The sequence below is a fragment of the Pelobates fuscus genome, chromosome 6 (assembly GCF_036172605.1).
Source record: "Pelobates fuscus isolate aPelFus1 chromosome 6, aPelFus1.pri, whole genome shotgun sequence".
NCBI classification, from domain to species: Eukaryota; Metazoa; Chordata; class Amphibia; order Anura; family Pelobatidae; genus Pelobates; species Pelobates fuscus.
Genome location: NC_086322.1, coordinates 87,427,318 through 87,448,172, shown reverse-complemented (window position 1 = coordinate 87,448,172; position 20,855 = coordinate 87,427,318). Strand labels below are relative to the sequence as shown.

General features: G+C 41.4%; 1 protein-coding gene across 3 annotated transcripts in view; it reads left to right on the top strand.

Moving 5' to 3' along the window:
* TEC (tec protein tyrosine kinase) overlaps positions 1–20,855 on the top strand; it is a 104,639-nt gene that overhangs the window by 39,859 nt on the left and 43,925 nt on the right. For all 3 annotated transcript variants that reach the window (XM_063457931.1, XM_063457930.1, XM_063457929.1), the window contains exon 3: positions 18,512–18,616. In XM_063457931.1, the coding sequence (XP_063314001.1) occupies positions 18,512–18,616 (105 nt within the window). The remainder of the gene's footprint in view (positions 1–18,511; positions 18,617–20,855) is intronic.

Below are 20,855 nucleotides of genomic sequence, written 5' to 3'. Positions count from 1 at the left end.
TATCAGTGGCTGTCATTTGTGAGTAACCGTATATACTTCATTTAGATGATGTTGAAATGGGTGTGGAGTGGTCTATTGCTGGCATCCATTGATGTCCGCACGTTCACTACACCCACCATATGTATTGTTTATACCTGTGTCAAAGGCATCAAAACAACATACAGAAAAAAAAAGAATAAGAAAAAAATAACACGAGACATGGATTATTACCTTCAAGTAGCAATTACATTAAATATCTATGCTTACAAGAAAAAAAAAGTACCTGACATTTCATAACAAACTATCTTAAATTGCAAGTAGTATGTTCCGTAAACATTTAGCTAGATAAGTCTAAAAGGGACATTTCAGAACCCTAAGGCACTTTAGCTTGCTGAAAAGCTTTTTGTATGGAGCTAAACTCACGAGGCAGCAATTGCCCAGAGCACCTGCATTGCACAGATTCTCATTGAGCTGCATTGGGAGTCTGTGATAAAATGGCGGGGTGATAAAATGCATAATTAAATACATACATGTTTTCATTGTAGGTATATCTACTAAGCAGTGATTTTTATGTATTTGTATTTGGGCAGTGGAGCGTCCCTTTAAGATAAAAAATAAAGAAATTGTATCTAAAGAACAGAGAATGGAAAAAGGATTGTGGTGGAAGAGGAAAAAAGGTTAGAAGCACAGGGCACACAGAGGAAAACATTTTTTTTTGTAGCAGAAATAGAAATAGTACAATATCATAAATTTCATATTTTATGATCTATACACCAAAACTGCTTGTAGCAGAGCTCCAATACCCCAACTGGTATCTCTGCTGCATTCTCCTCGTAGCTGGAAGAAGTGCTGATCAGTGATTATAACCCTTTCCCTAGTTCTGGGAGTACAACTGTTTTTATTGAGCCGAATGCAGACTTTTCTGCACAGACCCCCAGCATGGGGTCTCCATTCAACACTTACAATGCCCGCTCATGCGCCTCTGTGTCTGGGAGATAATTGAGTTGCTGCTCTCTAAACTAATTGTCTACCGGGTACAGAGTGCCCAGCACAAAAACACCCCCAAAACATAATAAAGACACACAGGAACCCCACATATTATACATTCCCGGATAGCTTTGTCCTAAGCGCCCACCTTGACAAAATATTGCCCGGATCCATAAAGAGATGACAAATCGCCAACGTGGTAAAGTTTTAACCGGGCGCACACGTGGTCTATGCCCAAAATAGTTCCAGCGCAATTAGGGCTTTCGTTGGTCAAATATCGTGAGCTCCTGCGGCCAAACGATAGGGGCCTTTCCCTGGCTCTCCTGGAGTATTTAGTCTTTTCTGCCCATAGTATCTCCCCCAAATAGCGCTCTCCTGTCAGGTTGGATGATAGGGCGAAACATCGGTGTAAGTAAACCAGATGTTGGGTCAGGATATGGCTGAGCCAGAGTTCCACGTATGTTGGTGCTCGGTCCCACTGGGGATCATTCGGTTTTTAGGACCCGAACGAGTGCCAAAGTAGAGGCTATATATATATATGTGTAGTCCAGGCCCGGCGGTCCTGGGGGGCCCGGACTACTCTGGCAGTCCGAGCCCCATATTCTATATATATATATATATATATATATATATATATATATAAAAAAATCGTGATCTTGATAAAGACCCAGCAGGGTCGAAACGTTGATTTGTTTGTATACCACAGCGATGTATTCTTTGGAATGCAGTAAATAATTTTCTATTTTTCTTAAGACCTAGTGTGCTCCCTTCATTACTTTTCTCTTTCTCTCTCTCTCTCTCTCTCTCTCTATATATATATATATATATATATATATATAATGTGTGTGTGTGTGTGTGTGTGTGTGTGTGCACACTGCGGCTCCCCTGCTACCTGTACATTGGAGAGGGGGGCCCAGCAGCACACTCTGTCTTCTCTTTCCAGGCTGCTCTCTGTAACTTTCCGGCACCCTGCGGCTGCCATGGCAACGCTCCGCACAGCACGCCGTTCTCGCGAGAGTTCTTCAGAGAGGAGCTGGAAAGGAAAACAGTGTGCTGCTGGCCCCCCCGTCTGCAATGTACCGCTGCTGGCTCCCTCCACCATGCGATCTCCCCCCTCCCTGGCACGGTAAGAAGCAGGGAGGGGGGAATAAAATTTAAATACACACAAATAAATAAAAAAATAAATCCCCTCCCCCCTATTTTACACACACACACTGCATCCTTACAAGCACACACTTTGCATTACACACACTACATTCACTAAACACACTGTGCATTACACACACACACACACACTACATTCACTAAACAAACTCTGAATTACACACACTACATTCACTAAACAACCTCTGCATTACACACACACACACTACATTCACCAAACACACTCTGCATTACACACACTACATTCACTAAACACACTTTGCCCTACACACACACACTACATTCACTATACACACGCTGCACTCACTACAAACACACTACATTTACTAAACACACTTTGCACTCACTACAAACACTGCATTCACTATACACACATTCTGCATTCACCACAATCACACTACATTCACTATACACATTTTGCACACACTACATTCACCAAACACACTCTGCATTACACACACTACATTCACTAAACACACTTTGCCCTACACACACACTACATGAACTATACACACTTTGCACTAACTACAATCACTATACATACTTTGCACTCGCTGCAAACACACTACATTCACTATACACATTTTGCATTCACTACAAACACACTGCATGAACTATACACACTTTGCACTAACTACAATCACTATACATATTTTGCACTCGCTGCAAACACACTACATTCACTATACACATTTTGTTTTGAATATTTTTATTGTGTTCACAATATAAATACATGAATCAAACTGATTTGTAAAACAACAAAGCAAGTGATTGCCCACACAGGGGCTTAAGCATTGGTGTAAAACAGTGTAAACATTTGGTTGCCTGCGCAGAGGGCTGTTCAGCGTAACATTTTTGTTCACATTTCGTTGCTTTGTGTCCTATACTCTTAGTTGTTAAATTTGGTCAATGGATTCCTAACATATTACATTGCAAACGTAGTGTTCGAAAAGTGGGTCAGTGCCTGCGCAGAGGCCTGGTCATATTTGCATGAACGGATCCACAGGTTGTGGCCTGCGCAGAGGCTCTTTGACCCTGTCAGAAATTAACATAGTAACATTTTCGGGCGTACATCCTCTAGGTGCTAGTAGGCCGTTAAGAAGTAGGCAGGTAGATTAGGGCAAATAAACTATGCATCGTCACTATTAAACAGAGCTATGTACAGGCATCATCACTAACATTTTTTACATCATAAACATTGTGGGTGTAATCAACTTATTGTTTCTAGCTGGTGCTTTACGGCTATTGCATGGCTCAGTTGTGTGTTACGTAACAGCTTTTAAATAATCGATGTGCTGGTATATCGTGGAGAGAGGCGTAGTGGTGAAGTATCACTGGTAAGAGACATGGTAGTACGGGTGCAGGTCTGTAGCGATCCTTAAGGTGTTTCTCTGTATGTGTCTGCCTATGCCTATATTAGTGTCGGGCGTAGTCTTTCGCTACGTCGCAAGGAGAAATGCGTCTTTTTGGGGTGGGTTAGTTACCGTAGTCGCTGTAATTTGTGGTGGTTCTATGGCTTTGTTCACATGAGTTGGGCCATTGGTAGTGTCTCCTCCGGTGCTTGCGTGTCACATGTGTGGTGGGTGTTGTGTGGTTTTCGTGTAGTACTGTGTTGGCTATGTCTTCCCGCCCTCTCCGGCGTAAGTGTCTATCGTCATGGTTCTGTGTCGCGTGGTGCACCTACCGGTTGTCTACTCCGTTATGCTCTGGTACCAGGGTATAATTTCTCCACTGTCATATGTGATGTCGTGTATACGGCCCTCATTGGTGCCCGGTGATGTGAAGCGGTCCGTTGGTGTGGTCTGCGTGTATGAGGTTTGTGGTCCCTCGTGTCTGCGTGGGTGCGTCGTGCTTGTATGGTCGTGTGTTCCTCTGAGTGCTTTGTCCGACACCTTCGGCGCCTATGTCATCGTGACTCCTTTACCAGGTCGGTCACCTGTTTTTGTGTATTCTGTGTCTTATGTGTCCAGGGGTTGGGCACGGTACGGTGTTGGGCCTAGTGTGCACTATACACATTTTGCATTCACTACAAACACACTACATGCACTATACACACTACATCTACTACAAACACACACTCTGCATGCACTGTACACACACTACATCCACTACAAAAACACACACTCTGCATTCACTATACACACCTACATTCACTACACACACACTCTGCATCTAATGCATGCATACAAACATTACATACATTACACAAAATGTACAATCTGCATCCACTACACATACTGCATCCATGGCACACATACCACATCCACTACACACATTCTACATCCACTATACACACTGCATCCATGACACACATTCTACATCCACTATACACACACACACTTCATCCTTGTGGGCGGACTCGGGGCTGGCCCCGGGTGCCCAGATCTTGAGCTGTGTCAGGGGCCCTAACATTTCTGATGGCAGCTCTGATTGTTGTGGTTAGACACAATTTTGAATATGTAGAATATTTTAAAGAGGAGTAACTCCCCTCACCTTACTTGGTAATGATGATACTATATTATCCAGGCCAGGTCATTCAGCAAGTGCAATACTGGCTAGTTTGGGAATTAAGGTCAAGTTGATACTCTTCTGAGAAGAAGCGAATGTCCTTGTAGTCTGTCCTTAAAGTCGTTCTGTAACCAAATGGGGTCTTTGCATGATTTGCAAAATCCCCAATGGTGGCTGCTTTGTTGGGCGTCTGGAAGCCATAAGAAGGTGAATTTTACTTCACTGAACATATCCCTTAATGTAGCCACCATGCTTTCATCTGCCAGGAGCCCACTTCTCTGGTGTACTCTTGTGCACTCTCAAAACTGTGGGATTCTCCGGAGACAAAACCTTTTTACCTACAGGGAAATTACAAAACTTGATGGTGGTAGTTTCGTCAAACATAGGAAAAATACTAAGACAAAGTAGGGCTTTGTATTTTTCCTACACTTGACAAAACTTGACATAGCTTTTTAGCATTTGAATTTTACTGAAGTTCCAACACAGTGAATGTGAGTATTTCATACTAACAGAGTCACTTTAAGGTTTCTATCCCAAGCCATGTCCTCTAGATCCTATTTTGGGATATATTTTAACCCATTAAAAGGTGTTCTCCTTAAACGGTGTAGATTTGTTCTCATTGAAAGACATTTGTTCTGTGGTCTTTTGCAAGTGAAATAGCTAAACAAAATATACCTTCTGGAGCACTTCTAGTCATTCCTGTAAAAAGTTAGTTACAATGGCCTTCAACGACTGCAAAACATCTGTCACGGCTAACATCAACTGTCTGGAAATCAATTCTAATTTTACTATTTACCGGGGAAATATAAAGTGGCTGAATGTGAGAGTGATTACTAATATTTGGCTGTTGTGAAACAATGCAAATTTGGTGTGACCGATAGCTTGACATTTCTCCATCAGAATTTCCACAATTTAATTAGCAGTCAAGCTATGAGTTTCGAATATTCTATAGATAAGTGGTCAACAACATGTAGCACTCCAATATGTGTGGAACTATAGCTTTTGTGTTTTGCTCAGCCAGCAAACGTATAACTGCTTTTTTTTCTGATGATTTCTGACCATCAAAGGACTTGTAGATCCATCACAGGTAATGAGGTAACTACTGACTATTATACATCTACAAGCCAATTTCTTTGTCCATTCTTTCTGACTAGTGGCATAACTAGTAGTGGAAGAGACATATTGAATGGTGTTGTTTCACAACTATCACAGTCACATTTTTTTTTAACCTGTGAATGTGCACAAGGTAATTAGAACAGGTGTGAACTGAAGCAGTGTTTAATTGGTTGGACTAAAGCTCCCAAGAGTTTCTACCTGTCAAAGGCTTACAGGACATTATTATATTTTTTGTTATTGTTCTACTCAAACAACATCTGGGGGACACAGAAAAAGGAAAAAAACAATCATTAAAATCACGTAGCACAGGGAGCACTTGTGTGGGAGTCATTGCATGTGTATGTTGCTTTACTGTGGTTATTGATAAATGTAAGTGTTTAGATGTTTTGTTTTTCTTTTATTTAAAAATTGTACATTTCCAAGTTTCCCACAACTGAACATCCTTGGCCTTCTACTCCCTGGAATTGATTGTTGACTTGCTTCCATGACCTTTCCATTGTCAGGTTTGTCTCAAGTTGGAAAGTTAATTCTTGGAAGCCCACAATTCTTATTCGATATCCATGTTCCCCTAAAGGGAAAAAAAGTAACTGAATCAAATCAAGATTCTGGGCTCGTTTACAATGTTGTTGCTTTTTTTTTTTTGATTGGCCATCTGCTACTTGCTAATAATGACTGTGGCTACTGTTAGCTAGTAGAGCAGGAGTCGGCATCCTTCGGCACTTGAGATGTTGTGGAGAACATCTCCCATAATGCTTTAACAGTCATAATGCTGGGAAAGCATCAGGTGAGATGTAGTCCACAACATCTGGATTACCGAAGGTTGCCTACCCATGTAGTAGAGCTAGGTAGCAAGTTACTGACTACAATATTTTAAAAGTAGACACAGGGAGTTACTGACAGCCACTAGGCCTGCTACTGAAAAACAGTCGTTAAGCAGCTGCTAATGAATTCCATTCTTTTCTAATAATAATAATAATAATAATAATCGCTACTTAGCGACTTCTTCCAAACTGGTTTCATACCCTGCAGCTACCTGCTACTGGCCTGTTGGAAAGAGGTTAACAACTGTTAAATCCTCATACATTCTATTAAAACAAGAATCCTGGTCCAAACCGGTCACTAAGCCATGTTAGGTGAAGTGCGTGTACTCAGGTGTTTGTTTCTGTGCATTACCAGCAAGCCATTAGTATACGAATGGCTAGTGTTTACAATGGCAGCAGCTATTAGAAATAGGCTACAAACATTTAGCATTAAGGTTGTAAATCTGGACTTAATCTGTAGCCGCTACAAGCTACTCTAGCTGTTGTTAATAAAGAATGCTTGCGGAAGCTTTTTTTTTTTTTTACCAACACAGTAGGTATTGTAGATGCCTGCTATCATTAACAAGGGTACCACGCATATGTATACTTGACATTTGCCATGGCTTATTAAAACCCGGTCTCATTGCATTGTCCATATAATCTGTTGCTTAAGTAGTGTATATCTTCCCTATTCTGTATATCCTGTGTAGTCAAATCTACTGTATGGGCAGCAGAGCATGAAGGACATTTTTTATTTTTTATGTAAATGACTATGAAGACCACTGGTGACATCTGGAGAGCTGTCATGTGCTTTACTGATCAATTTTAAGAATCAATATAGTCAAACCATAGCAAGCACGTTTGGAAAATTTCCAAATCACATGCTCAATGTTGCTGTGAAACTGTTCTATAAATAATGCAGAAATAAACCTCTTTGACAACATGTAGATCAAATGAGAAAACTGTCTAAATATATTTTTTTTAACTTATAAGATAAAGTAAATCTGTGCATGGATATCTCAGAAGGTTGTGTCAAAGTATACTCCCAATATTGATCTATTTATCATCTTTTCTGAATTAAAAAAAACACGTTAAGCTATTGTTATTAAAGGACCACTATAGTGCCAGGAAAACAAACTTGTTTTCCTGGCTCCGTAGGGTCTTTGGGTCCCCCACACCCTCTGGGTCCCACTCCCGCCGGGCTGAAGGGGGAGGAAGGGGTTAAATTCTTACCTGTCACGTATTCATCCGCTTATAGAAATGTGGTTAATGACATTTACTGTCCACACAGGAAAAGTTGTGCCGAGCAGCAACCTAATCCACAAAGGGGTTAATGCTGAGCAGCAATTATGAAGCCTGGTAACGGACTTTGGGGTCAAAGACCGGTTACAGCCTATCAGAACTAAAGGAGGGGTATTTAGGCCCAGTTCTCATCCTGCTCAGTGCCCTGTCGTGGTTTCCCTTGTGGTTGTCCGAGAGCGCGTTCCTGTTATTAGTTTTCTACCTGGTTTTTTACTTTGGCTTTGTTTATTGACTTCTCTATAATCTGGTATCCTGACTCCTGGCTTTCCTCATCGCTGCGTCCCTTTCTGTGTTCCCTGACCTCGGCTAGTATTCTGACTATTCTATGTACGTTAAATCCGGACATTCTAAGGACCGGTAATACTTATTTGTCATCCGTGCTATACAGTTCTACGTGCTGGATCAAACAGTAATCTTGACATTACCTCCCTCGGCGCAGGGGACTTTCCTCCCTCTTCTGACGTCATACGCAGAATGCGCATGTGCGGCAAGAGCCGCGTGCGCATTCAATTAGTCCCTAGGAAAGCATTTCTCAATGCTTTCCTATGGAAGTTGGCGCCTTCTTACTGTGAAAATCACATTGAGAAGCGCCTCTAGCGGCTGTCAATGAGACAGCCACGAGAGGCTGGATTAACCCTAATGTAAACATAGCAGTTTCTCTGAAACTGTTATGTTTACAGCTGCAGGGTTAACCCTAGATGGACCTGGCACCCAGACCACTTAATTGAGCTGAGTGGTCTGGGTGCCTATAGTGGTCCTTTAAGTTAGCAGTAAGTTATAGCAGAGCAAACTGTTAACACTAATACTTGAGTCCATTTATCAGTGAAGATGACACTGAGGTTGGCATTTAGATCCACGTGATCAGATTCTTGAATCCAATACTGAAATGCTGGCTGTGTCTATTCCCACCATGTATTTAATATTATGAGTAGCCCCACAGGCTAGTAGTGCAGCTTATGCAAGGTAAACGTTTAAGACGTGGTGAATATTTGGGCAAATTTTAGTAAATGCATATTTTTTGCAAAGAATAATTATACGCATTGAAAAGTTTGCACATATATTATCTCTTTAAGGTATTACATGAACACTTTCTTTTCTAGAATAATCTGCAGTGTTACAGAGCTCATTAGCCGGCCCATAACTCAGATAATCTGGGGATGCACTAGTTCTTTAATAACATGGACCCAAACATGTCCATTGTTGCAGTACAATCTCAGGCTACTTTTCCCAAATCACTCTAGTGTGGACCAGGAGGGCCTCCAATCCCCTTTAACTAGGATTTATTAAAATCTGAAGATAATGTGGAAGTTGTCTGCAAATTGTTGACCACTGTAAAGGAGCCCAGTCCACATCATGCTTGACTTGTCCTCTGGTCTGTTCTCATGAGTAATAAAGATGAAAGACTAGTGAAGAAGGACATACTGATCTCAGGAACTAGTTTTTCACCTTTTCTGGAATAGTGCAATGTGGATCTGTGAGTATACCTCTACCTCTCTCTTTGGAATAGAAGACACATTTGAATGTCTGATACTACAGCATGGATTTAGATTTTAATTTTTGCCTCCATTATGGAGATGCAGCTGAGAATTATGGATGGGCATGGAGATAGCCAGTGGAAGGCTGATAATCTATAGCAAGGATATTTTAATTCCAGGGTTGAATTTGCCCCCTTACTCTGCAGTACTGCAGCAGAGTGCCTCACATACTATCTATTCAACAGAAGAATACACCATAGACAGCAGCCCCTCAAATAGCACACAGGTGGTGGATAGATACCACCAACTCATTGGCCAAATTTGTACACAGGAAACTCTACTTCATGTTGACTAGCGTTCCTTGTTCTTTCCCCAATAAGCAAGAAACAGCGTGATGAGAATAGCTTGAGCTGGTGGACCAAACACTTTCTCGTAATACATGAAGAGGCAACACTTAAGCTTTCCTCGACCTTCTTCCAGTCAGGATCTTACCTGGTGTGGAGTCCGACGTGCAGAGTTATACGCTCACCCTTGCAAATAATCACAGACCACGGTGACCTGGCAAGAAGCCACCTGGGCTGTGAGCCTGTGCATGGGGGCTGTGCAGGAATAGTGCTCCAAGTCGCAGTACAGGCAAGGATTACCAGAAGAGTAGTTATGGAAAGCCAAAGTCAGGGGAAGCCAGAGGTTAGAGTAATCAAGGAAATAAGTCAAGGTCAGAAGCCGGTATCAGTCTGAGAGAATACTGGATCAAGATACGTAATAACAGGAACCAAACAGCAGAACCAGAGTTAATGAACTGACAAAGTTCCCAGGGCGAAGCAGTGCTTATATATCCAGCTAATAATGATCTGCTTCAGGTGTGCTAGATAGACATGAGCAGCCACGAGTAAAGTTCAGCCCCCAGTGCTGGAGATAAGGCAAGGCTGGACATAGGCAAACACATGAATAGATGAGTGGCTCAGAGGAAAGAGAGCAGGACCAAATAAGTATTTGCTGCAAAAAAAAAAGGAAAATGCTTATTCAGTCAGTAATTATGCTAAAACAGGAACCAAATACCAGAGTTATATCCAAATAATGAAGTTAAAACAGATGTTTGGCAAAGACCTCATCCTTAAAGATACACTTTAGTCTATAGGTCTTATTCCTATCACTATAGGAACATTCTGACCCCCCGTAGCTTGCGGCAATATAAAGCGATAAAAAAAACAAAACACTTTTTTTACTTACCTGATTCTAGCGCTCAATAATTGCAGCGCTGATTCCAGACTGCATGAAATTGTAGGAAGTACCTCTCGTGACTGTCTGGTAGATAGCCACTAGAGGCAGTCTAACCCCCTACAATAAAACTGTTGCAGTTTCTTCATGGAACAGGGACAGTGCATTGCAGGGTCAAGGAGCAGGGACAATGCACCCAGACCACTTCAATGAGATGAAGTGGTGTGGGTGCCTGTAGTGTCACTTTAACCTGTGTATTGAAAGCACCTTCCCAGTTGCAAGGTATAGTGGCTCAAGTGGAGAAGTCGTCTCAGGACCAGAAGAAGATGCCTTGAGATGGCAGAAAGTGGTATTGTATGAAGGATTCCATACTACTTCTCTGAAAGAAGAAAAGTCAGCAGCAAAAACAAGCATCAATGATCTCCATAATTCACATGCATGAAAAAAATAAAGAATAAAAAAAAAAAAAAAAAAACAACAACAACTGTTCTTTAACATTTGAACAGACTGCAGAAGAGTATCACCAGAAGATCCTGCATCAATAAAGGCTAACCTTAATATTAAAATCATATATATATATAAAAAAAACTTGCAAAAGCTGCCATTCTTCTGACTACAGTTTTTGCAAGCGCTTCTCTTCTTACCTGAAAGAAACCTTCAGTCTCTTCTCGCACACTGCAACAGCATCCAGGAAGAACACTGATGTGCAGTCAGTGAGGAGGAATTGGGCGCACCTGCCTCTTCCGTTGGCTCAGAGGACGAAGATCGCTAACCTCCTTGGCTGTCTGACAGCAAAGGAGATATTTCATAACGTAATTATAAAAGTGCTGATTTCCTATAGAAATCAGCACTTTTAGAAACTGGAATTAAAATAGGACATTCACTCATAAAACACTTTAGTAATAAGTACTTTATTGTTGTGAAGTGTTCCTATATCCTTGAAGTGTTTTTGGTTTTTTTTTTTAAAGGGACACTATAGTCACCAGAACAACTACAGCGTATTGAATTTGTTCTGGTGAGTAGAATCATTACCTTCAGGCTTTTTGCTGTAAACACTTTTCAGAGAAAATCATTGTTTACATTACAGCCTAGTGATAACTTCACTGGCCACTCCTCAGATGGCTGTTAGAGATCCTTCCTGGGTCATGGCTGCCTAAAATGCATCCAAACATTCAGTATCTCCTCCCTCTGCATGCAGACACTGAACTTTCCTCATAGAGATTCATTGATTCAATTCATCTCTATGAGGAGATGCTGATTGGCCAGGGCTGTGTTTGAATCATGCTGGCTCTGCCTCTGATCTGCCTCTTTGTCAGTCTCAGCCAATCCTATTGGGAAGCACTGTGATTGGATCAGGCTACCACTTCTGTTGGGCAGGTCTGAAGGAAACAGGGACAAAGGGGCTGCAGACTTGAATACAAGTAAGATTTTTACTATATCTAGGGAGGATTGAGGGGCTCAGGGGGGCTAGATGGTGGTTTTAACCCTAGAGGGTCAGGAATACATGTTTGTGTTCCGGACCCTATAGTGCTCCTTTAATGGTTATTACATTTTACAAGGCCAAATGTGAAAATGGTTAACAGGGAGTAACTAAGTACCTTTTTATTTTTACTATATGAGAATGCGACTTTTTATTTTATATTCTTTATTTTTGTTTGTGCGAGATTTACATCTTGCTTGGAGAGCCACAACAGTTAGGGCAAGCACATTTGTAACATGTATAACATCTGTATGTCATTTATAATTACTGCAAATTTTTTAAGTGGTTATGGTCAAACAAAGTAAAACATCAGCTTGTAAGTTTATAAGGCCGCAACAGCTTGGACAAGCGCATCTGTAACCTGTATAACATCTGTATGTCATTTATAATTACTGCACATTTTTTAAGTGGTTATGGTCAAACAAAATAAAACATCAGCTTGTAAACTTATGAGGCCACAACAGCTTGGACAAGCGCATTAGTATGGCATTTGTAATTACTGCATATTGATTAAACAATAGATTCCACACAACTAAACAATATATAAGTGTGAGACTTGCTTGAATCTGATCATGGGTACTCTCATCACAGAGACATAGTTAATAGACTACTAGTAATACCCCCCCTGTGAACCCCCATGCGAGCAGTCCATAAAACAGAGAGGAAAAGCAGACGATCGTGGGAGTCCATTTGGAGCAGAAGAACCCGAGTGACAGTGAGCCTGATAGTAAGTCCTAGTCCCCTCAGTGTCAGCCGATGCTTTTTAGGGGTTGAGTGTGTGCCTCCTGTGTTGGTCGGTGCAGTAGTGGTGTGGGCCGCAGTCCCCTCGGTCCGGCGGTGCATGGATAGGGTGTCTCAGCGTGGGCAGGCATCTGTGTTGGTAAGTATAATGTAGCTCCGGTAGTGGGTCCTACCTGTCCGTGTGGTCGTAGACTGTAGCTGTACAAATGGCATTGTGCTGTCACGGTCTCCGTTGTAGGCCTTGTGGTCCGCCGTTTGTTGGTGTGTGTGAGGTGGCCAGTACCTCTCTTAGGCTGTGTCACTGCCGGGCGACGAGGCCGCTTCCTGTGCTGCTGCTGTACGGGGGTGCCATCGGTATGCTTGGCCTCGGTCTGGCTGTGGTTGCCTTTAGTGAGGCTCCGGGTCTTTGCTAGCGGGTTGGTATTTCGTGGGAGCCCATAGGGCCCGGGAAGGGAGCTTGCGGTGCGTGCCGGGCCTCTCGCTGGAGCCTCTCGTACTGGGCCTTGTGGCTGGGTCCCAGGCTCCGAGGGCCAGGCAAGTTTTTCCAGCCACTCCCAGAAGGAGTCGAATATGCGGGTGAGCCGGAGTTCCTGGCCTCGTAAAGGGCTAATGCGTGTGTGCCGTCCGCCATTTTGTCGGCCATGTCAGCGGCGTCCATACCGCGCGGTTGTTTCGTCTGCTTATCTCCTTTCAAGGGGATCGTTAGGGGGTGGACCGGGATGACCCCCACCGGTCCGGGGGGGGGGGGGGGAAACGAGGGCCCGGAGGCCGGCACCTGGCTGGTACAGGCTGCATGAAAGTGTCCGTCTTCCCTGTGCCCGCCATGCTGGTAGGCCTCGCCATGAGTTCGGGTGTGCCTGGGTGGCATCGTCGCTTGGGTGGTGTCTGCGTGTGCGCCCCATTATCGTCTGTCGCTTGGTGGCCTTTAGGTAGTATTTTAATGCCGTTTTGACGTTTGAAATCTGCTTTATTTGCCCTAGGTTACAGGAGCTGGTGAGACATGCTTCCTCACAGTTCAGTGGTCAGGCCCCGCCCCCCGAGAATGCGACTTTTTAACCTGCAGTTTTATATAATATTAAATGATCCATGATACCATTAGCAGGTGTTACATTTGAATTGTCTTGCCGTTTTTTTTTCAGTCGTTTTTTTAATTCTTGCTAGTTGAAAACAACTGTGCAATCATAAACACTTAGTTTACATAATACATATTTTAAGTGTATTACTTGTTTTTAATTTTGTTTACGTGAATATCTTATTGTGCCTTTTTTGCAAACATTCTCTGTTGAAATAAATAAATGTAAAGAGATTCTCCAAACAAGCACCAAGAAAAACTCTTTGCTTATGCTTAAGCCAAAGCTTGGTCTGGCATTGATTGCAACTTACTCGAAGCTGCTAACATTCTCGCTCCACATGCACATGCAAAACCTACTCAACACTCCACAGCCAATTAAAGGGACTTGCACAAATTGAATGAAACAAGAAATCTCTGGTTTTACCAATCAGAAATGTATGGCGTTCCATCTCTGGTACAAATAATACGTTTGCCACCCCAGCAATAGCTGTTTATTCTTTGGGTGTTTTATAATAAAATGCAGATAGCCTACAGTTTCACTTTAATTATCCACTATTCTTGTTTTAGTGTATTTTAACTCTATACGCTTCAGTGAGTATCTTCTACCCCATGCATAGATTTTTGCTGGTTTAACTGAATTTCAGTGAAGTAGACCTTTCTGTGGAACAAAAGAAAGTATTGTATTTTGCGAGTAACATTATGTTAAGCCATATTATCTAAAAAAAAAAAAATAAGTGGTAATAGAAGGGCTTTAATGTGGAATGTCAAAAGACAGGAACTAGTAGAAAATAGATAGTGAAAGAGGAAGCCATTTTCTTGCAAAAGATTTTATATTCTTTGTCATATTCCCTGTTAAAAGTAAGGCTTTTCAGTCTTGTTACATAGTTGTTTTTTTTCTCAGTAAATATACATTGTATAAAATATTACCTAAAAAATAAAAAATAAACTTCTTTTTCCTTTTAAAAAAACATCCTAATTAAAACGGTATGTTCTTAATGTCAAAAATAGATACTGCAAAAAGCCCTACACCTTAATGGGGTTATTCCAACTTCAAATTATGTTTGTATCATGTAAAAAGGCAGAGTTTGAGCACTTCCTGCTGTGCCCACATACCCAGTTCTTCAGGAAGTGCTTGAGAAAATAGAATGTGTCCTTTTTTTTTTTTTAAATGTGTCAATGGCAGCTTTGCTTCCAATATCTAAAATAACATCAGATAACACAGAGTTACAAATCAGGCAGTAAATGTTATCAAATGCTATTTCATCTAGAAAGCTTTTTTTTTTAAGTTTAAGTTCAGATAGTAGAGAAACTAACTTCTACTGGAAAACTTAACACGACTGCTGATCCATAACAATAAACATAAACCATCCTTAAACTACAACCCCATCTATCCAGCCTTATAACCGGCCTACTCCATAACTTCCAATAAAAAGACAGACTACTTCCTACTTTTTAAGATAGGGCATCAATCATTCTTCCTGCTGCCGTCTGGTTAATCCCACCCAGTAAAACCTTTATTTGCCCACCACTGTTTGCAACAATGTAACAAACGTTTGCCTCACTATCCAGTTCCTGGAAGCTAGGATTCATGCCCCCTCCAAAGATGTCCAGAGTGATACGCATGGGCGTCCGCAGAAATTTTTCCATGGGGGGGGGGGAGGGGGGGCATAATTGTAATGACATCCATGCTTGGCCCCTTTTTGACAGTGTCATGAAAGGGAAGGGCATAGTCATTTTCACATAAAGCCAGGGTGAATAGCTTTTTTACAACTATGATGTCAGGAATATATGTTTGTATTCCTGACACTATAGTGTTCCTTTAATCAAATTAAAGGAACATTCTGGTCACCATAACAACTAAATGAAAATGCTATGATGCAAGGAGGCCCCTGGGCGCTCTCTTTCCTTTAAGGGGTGAAACCACTCTCAAATGGTTTACCCCCAAAGGCTTCCTCCAGCTCCACATCTCCAGGTCACTCAGTGGTATTCAGCTTCTTAAACGGAGTGTCAGGAAGTGCAGATTGATGTCAGGCATGGGTGCAGCTGATTGGCTAGAATGGTCAGCTGACGCTCTAAGCCAATCGCTAGTTCCCGAAATTCATAAACATTTTTACGTTTTCATGAATGGGGAGCTACTGATTGGCTTAGAGTGCTAGCTGACCCTCTAGCCAAACAGCGGCACCCCTACCCAGTGGCCCTCTGTGTTTCCTGACACTCAGTAAATTAAAGTGAACACATTAACCCTGATATTTTTTTTTTACCTGGGGAGATGAGAAGGTCCAAAGTTTCCCTGCCAGGCCCAGGTACCAAAGCCTTATGATGTGCTGTCCAGAATGAAGTGCTCCAATCTCATTTTCTTCTCCTTCATTTGACACAGTCTTCTTTTTCTTCTGAGGCTCCTTCTGCAGAGGCGGCTCTAGACTTTATGAGGCCTTAGGCGAAACTCAAACATGAGGCCCCACTAACAAAAAAGTGAAAAAAATAGAGTTGCAATACATGCACACTGTCACATATACACACTGATGCACGGTTTACCTGTGTATGTGCCTGAGAGTAGTATCCGTGTGTGTGTGTGTGTGTGTGTGAATGTATGTCTCTGTGAGCATGTTTGCATTTTTGTCTGGTACCCTATGTGTATGGGGTAGCTGCTTGAAGTGTGTTGTGTGATGGTGGGAGGGAGAGGGGGGTGAGAGGGGGTGAGAGGGGGGGTGAGAGGGAGAGGGAGAGGGGGGTGAGAGGGAGAGGGGGGTGATGGTGAGAGGCGGGTGATGGTGAGAGGCGGGTGATGGTGGGGGAGGTGATGCCGTAACCATTGCTTATAGGGATGATTCTATTAAAAGTGACGAGGCTCATGTTAAGATTTTTACATTACACTTTGAAATCAAGCTATTAAACCTTCAGTCTAACACCCCTGTATTCCCTGTAACTGGTAATTATTGAGCTCTGTATGTTACTGACTGCTGGCAGTATGACCGCACTGACCAGTGCTGACCACTCATGTGTTAAACCAAGTGGAACCAGTTCCTCTCTCAACTAAGCATAGCTATTTCTTCCTGCCTGATTTCACTACACGTACAAAAACTTCCTTATTTAGTGCTATACATATGCCTATATATACACTGGTACCTTATAAAAATAAATGAGTCTTTAAATAAAATTGAATCTTTGGAAATCTGACGTATATGGCACCATAGAGACTGCTTCCTAAATGCTTCCCCCTTTTCCTCCGCTGGTTCTATTAAAGGGACTGTCTTCTCTCTAAACAACTTCATCTTTATAAAGGTATTTTGAGGTGAGGAGTCCATGGCCATTGCCTGACTACAAGCAAGTGTGTTTGAGTCCTTCCAGACAGAGGGCAGGATTTCTTGCAAAACATGAACCTTGAGGGAAATGGAAGATATATCATCCTCCTCACCACTGTCTGGGAGGTATAACATAGGAACACGGATGGGTGGGCATGTTAGTTGTGCCAAGCCTTTATAGGTAACAGAGCTTTTTCATGATGTGCTCAGTCCATGGCAATTTTGTTGTTTTCAGAGCCTTCGTAAGCTCCTATACAGTCATTATATATACATATATGTATATATTTTTAAAGGTATAATATAAGAGCAGGATGCTGAAAATAAGATTGTATCTTTAATGGATATGAAAAGGGCTCTATAGGTGATTTAGTGACGTCACGTCTAATTATATGTTGGCTGGTAAGAGCAGTGCACTTGGACAAGACAACTAACGATATATAACCACCCTACCTCAAATCCTCACAGATTGTAAGCTTGTTTGAGGCGGGCCTTCTATTCCTCTAAATATCCCATTTCTGTAATTGTAAAGTGCTGTGAAATATGTTGGCACTATAAAAATGCAAAAGATAACAACAAAAGAACAAAGTCATTAGCTTTTCTCAAATCGAATGTTTCGTTTAGTATAGCCACAGCAAGGTACTTGGCAAATTGACATTTAAGACAGGCTGTGAACTTTATTCCTTCTTTTTATTAGGATTTGATATAGGTTAAAGGAACACACTAGAGATCGTAATACAAAAGTGTAACGCTATAGTGTCCATCTGCCTCGGCATATCCCCCCACCCCCGGTGAATAGACTGTTACAAAAACATTTTTCACTAACCTCTTTCCAGGGCTGAGGTGCCTTAGCGCTGAATTAGTCTATTCTTCCTGCAATGTCATTCTTATGGGGAAACCTAAGTGGTCTGAGCACCTATAGTGTCTCTTTAATAAAAGCAATATTTTGTTTAAAACTTTGCCTGATGAATGATACATTTTGTGAAAAACTACACTAGAGCAATAAGCTGTTGGTAAAGAAGAGCGAACAGGGTAATTCAGAGCAGAGATACCTCTGTGAGGGAATGAGTTAATTTTCCATGCAAATTCATTTGTATACAAATAATTACGTTTATTCACTAAACACCCAATAGTAGTGAATTAGAAACTGAATTGGAAAATTTAGGCAAAAATGTAGTTGATATTGAAATTTTCTCCATCACAGCTATAGTCACTTCATGACTAATTCAGTCTAAATTTAGTAATTCTGTTTTCAATTTATTAAATTCATAAAATGTCAGCCATCTATCAGTAACTGCTAACATCTTTAACAGTACGGCTGTTATGGACTCTCTTCTCGTATTAGTTTTGTTTTTTTGTTTTATTTGCAGAAGAAAAACAAGAAAGGATCAGTTGACATTACAAAAGTCAGGTGTGTGGAAATTGTAAAGAATGGAACGGACTCTGTCCCTTGCCAAAACAAATATGCATTCCAGGTAAGCAACGGTAACATTTATGGCTGACACCCAAAATCGTAGTTAATTCACTTATTGATGGAAATTCACAATTCTAGGATTTGTTTGTAGATTGGTAGAAATAGCGTAGAATGTTTATGTGCCACCATAACTCAATTTGAGTATTTATGGTGTATTTAGAAGAAGATGTTAACACACATTATTTTTATATATTGTCTTTTAATTAGTTACTTCCATGAGAAATGCTATATCGCCTCTGGTGTCTATACCATGTCCTATAAAGTTATTTCTGTGGGAGGGCCCAATTCTAAAAGTTACATACAGAGTGAATACATTGAAAGCATGTCTACGCATACTTCGGATGCTGGTGACTGGTGTTTTTGATTTGTACTTTCCCTGACTATATTTGCGCAGTCTGTTTCAGTCACTTGCTAATTTTATTTATTCACTATATTAGGCAAACAGCCGGCAAATCTATAGATAGCAGATACATAAAAATTACCACACATCTTCCTGGAAGCAACTTCATGAATGCTCCATGAATGCATACTTTCTGACTTTCACAGGACAGTCCTGTTTGTTTGTTTTTTACCTCCTGTCTCACTCTATTGTTGACCTGGAACTCTGTCCCGCATTTAAAAAATGACCTTTAACCCCTTAAGGACACATGACATGTGTGACATGTCATGATTCCCTTTTATTCCAGAAGTTTGGTCCTTAAGGGGTTAAAGTACTTGAGGAACTAATGCACAGCTTGTTTAATCTGTCGTCGTAAGTGCAATTAAATATGGTTTCTCTGTATAACAATGGTGCTGTGTTGTGAAGGAAACTTTCCTACTCCGAGGATGTGCAGTTTGTAGATTTAAGTTATATTATTATATATTGGTAAAGCTATAATTTATATGGCTCGTGTCACATAGTGGAGGCATAGTGAGTTTAGCTTTTGAAACTAATAGGTACGTAAAAACCTGTATGCAAACTGCATGCTTGATTGCTCTGCTGCAAAGTGTCCATGGACATTTTTGTAAATTTTAATAGATATATATATATATATATATATGTTGCACCTCACCCAGTGTTTAGCAGTGTGTTCTAAATGCTTTGCTTTCAAGACAGATTACAGAAGAACATTACAGACAGAACTTTTGTTTTACTAAATAGCAGTCGATCTCTGAAATCGGAAATGAAGCCATTATATTTTTCAAATACTGCTAATCTATAACATACCCCCCCATCCTCCTAACTTATGTGTCCATGACCCAAGGAGTGGGTCAGGAGATGGACCTGACAGGAGGGTTGTGCAAATAGCAACGGAGGTGTGCCAGCTTGGCTTGTATAAATGTTAAGCAAATAAGCAGGTTAGCAGTTTTCCAGCCAACCAGGGGGTTGTATAACAGCAGAACAATGACCGCATGTGGGGGCAATTATATACAATAACGCACTTTGTAATTTTGTGTATTGGATGAGCTTAGCAGGACAACAGTGAAGCGACACAGAGTGCTAAAGGCTATGGTCAATATATGAACAAACTGTGAAGCAATCCCAGTATACAGAAAAATAGCTGATTAAAGTGGATAGTATAGGCTGTAGTTAGAGCACGGGTTAATAGGGACTATAGTGAATATAGGGGATAATAGGGGCAGTACTGCGTGTTAGGGGGGAGTGGCTACAGTGAGCACATTGGAGACAGGGTCTCTAGGAGGTGCAAGGGAGATATGGGGTAAGTGGGGCTGTAATAGGAGGTAATAAACACTTTCCTACTCTGTTAGACTCTAATCCAGTCTCAGTTCCTTCAAAAGATCATTAAAAACTCACTTCTTTAGGAAAGCATATCAATTAAACTATTAATATATTTCCCTTTCTGCACCTTGGTAACCCACCCAGCTTCCTCTCCTGCAACTGTATCATCAGGGGTTAAGTCCTGGGGGGGGGAAAGTGTGGGAACTCACCCAAGATCCACCCCCAACCAAAAGCATCTTCACCTGTGTACCTCTTAACCTGCCTTTTGTTTCTTATCCATTTTTTTTAAATGTTTTACCCCCTTTAGTGTATCTTATCCCTTATTTTTCCCCATTGTGCGTCTTATACCTCCTTTGTGTATCTCTTACAACCCCCCTTTGTGTGTCTTACTTCCCCTAGCCCCTTTGTGTGTCTCCTTCTCTCCCAGCCCCTATGTGTCTTTTACTCTTACCAGCTCCTTTATGTGTTTCTCTTTTACCACCAGCCCGTCTATCTCCCCCTTTAGCCCCTCTGTGTCTCT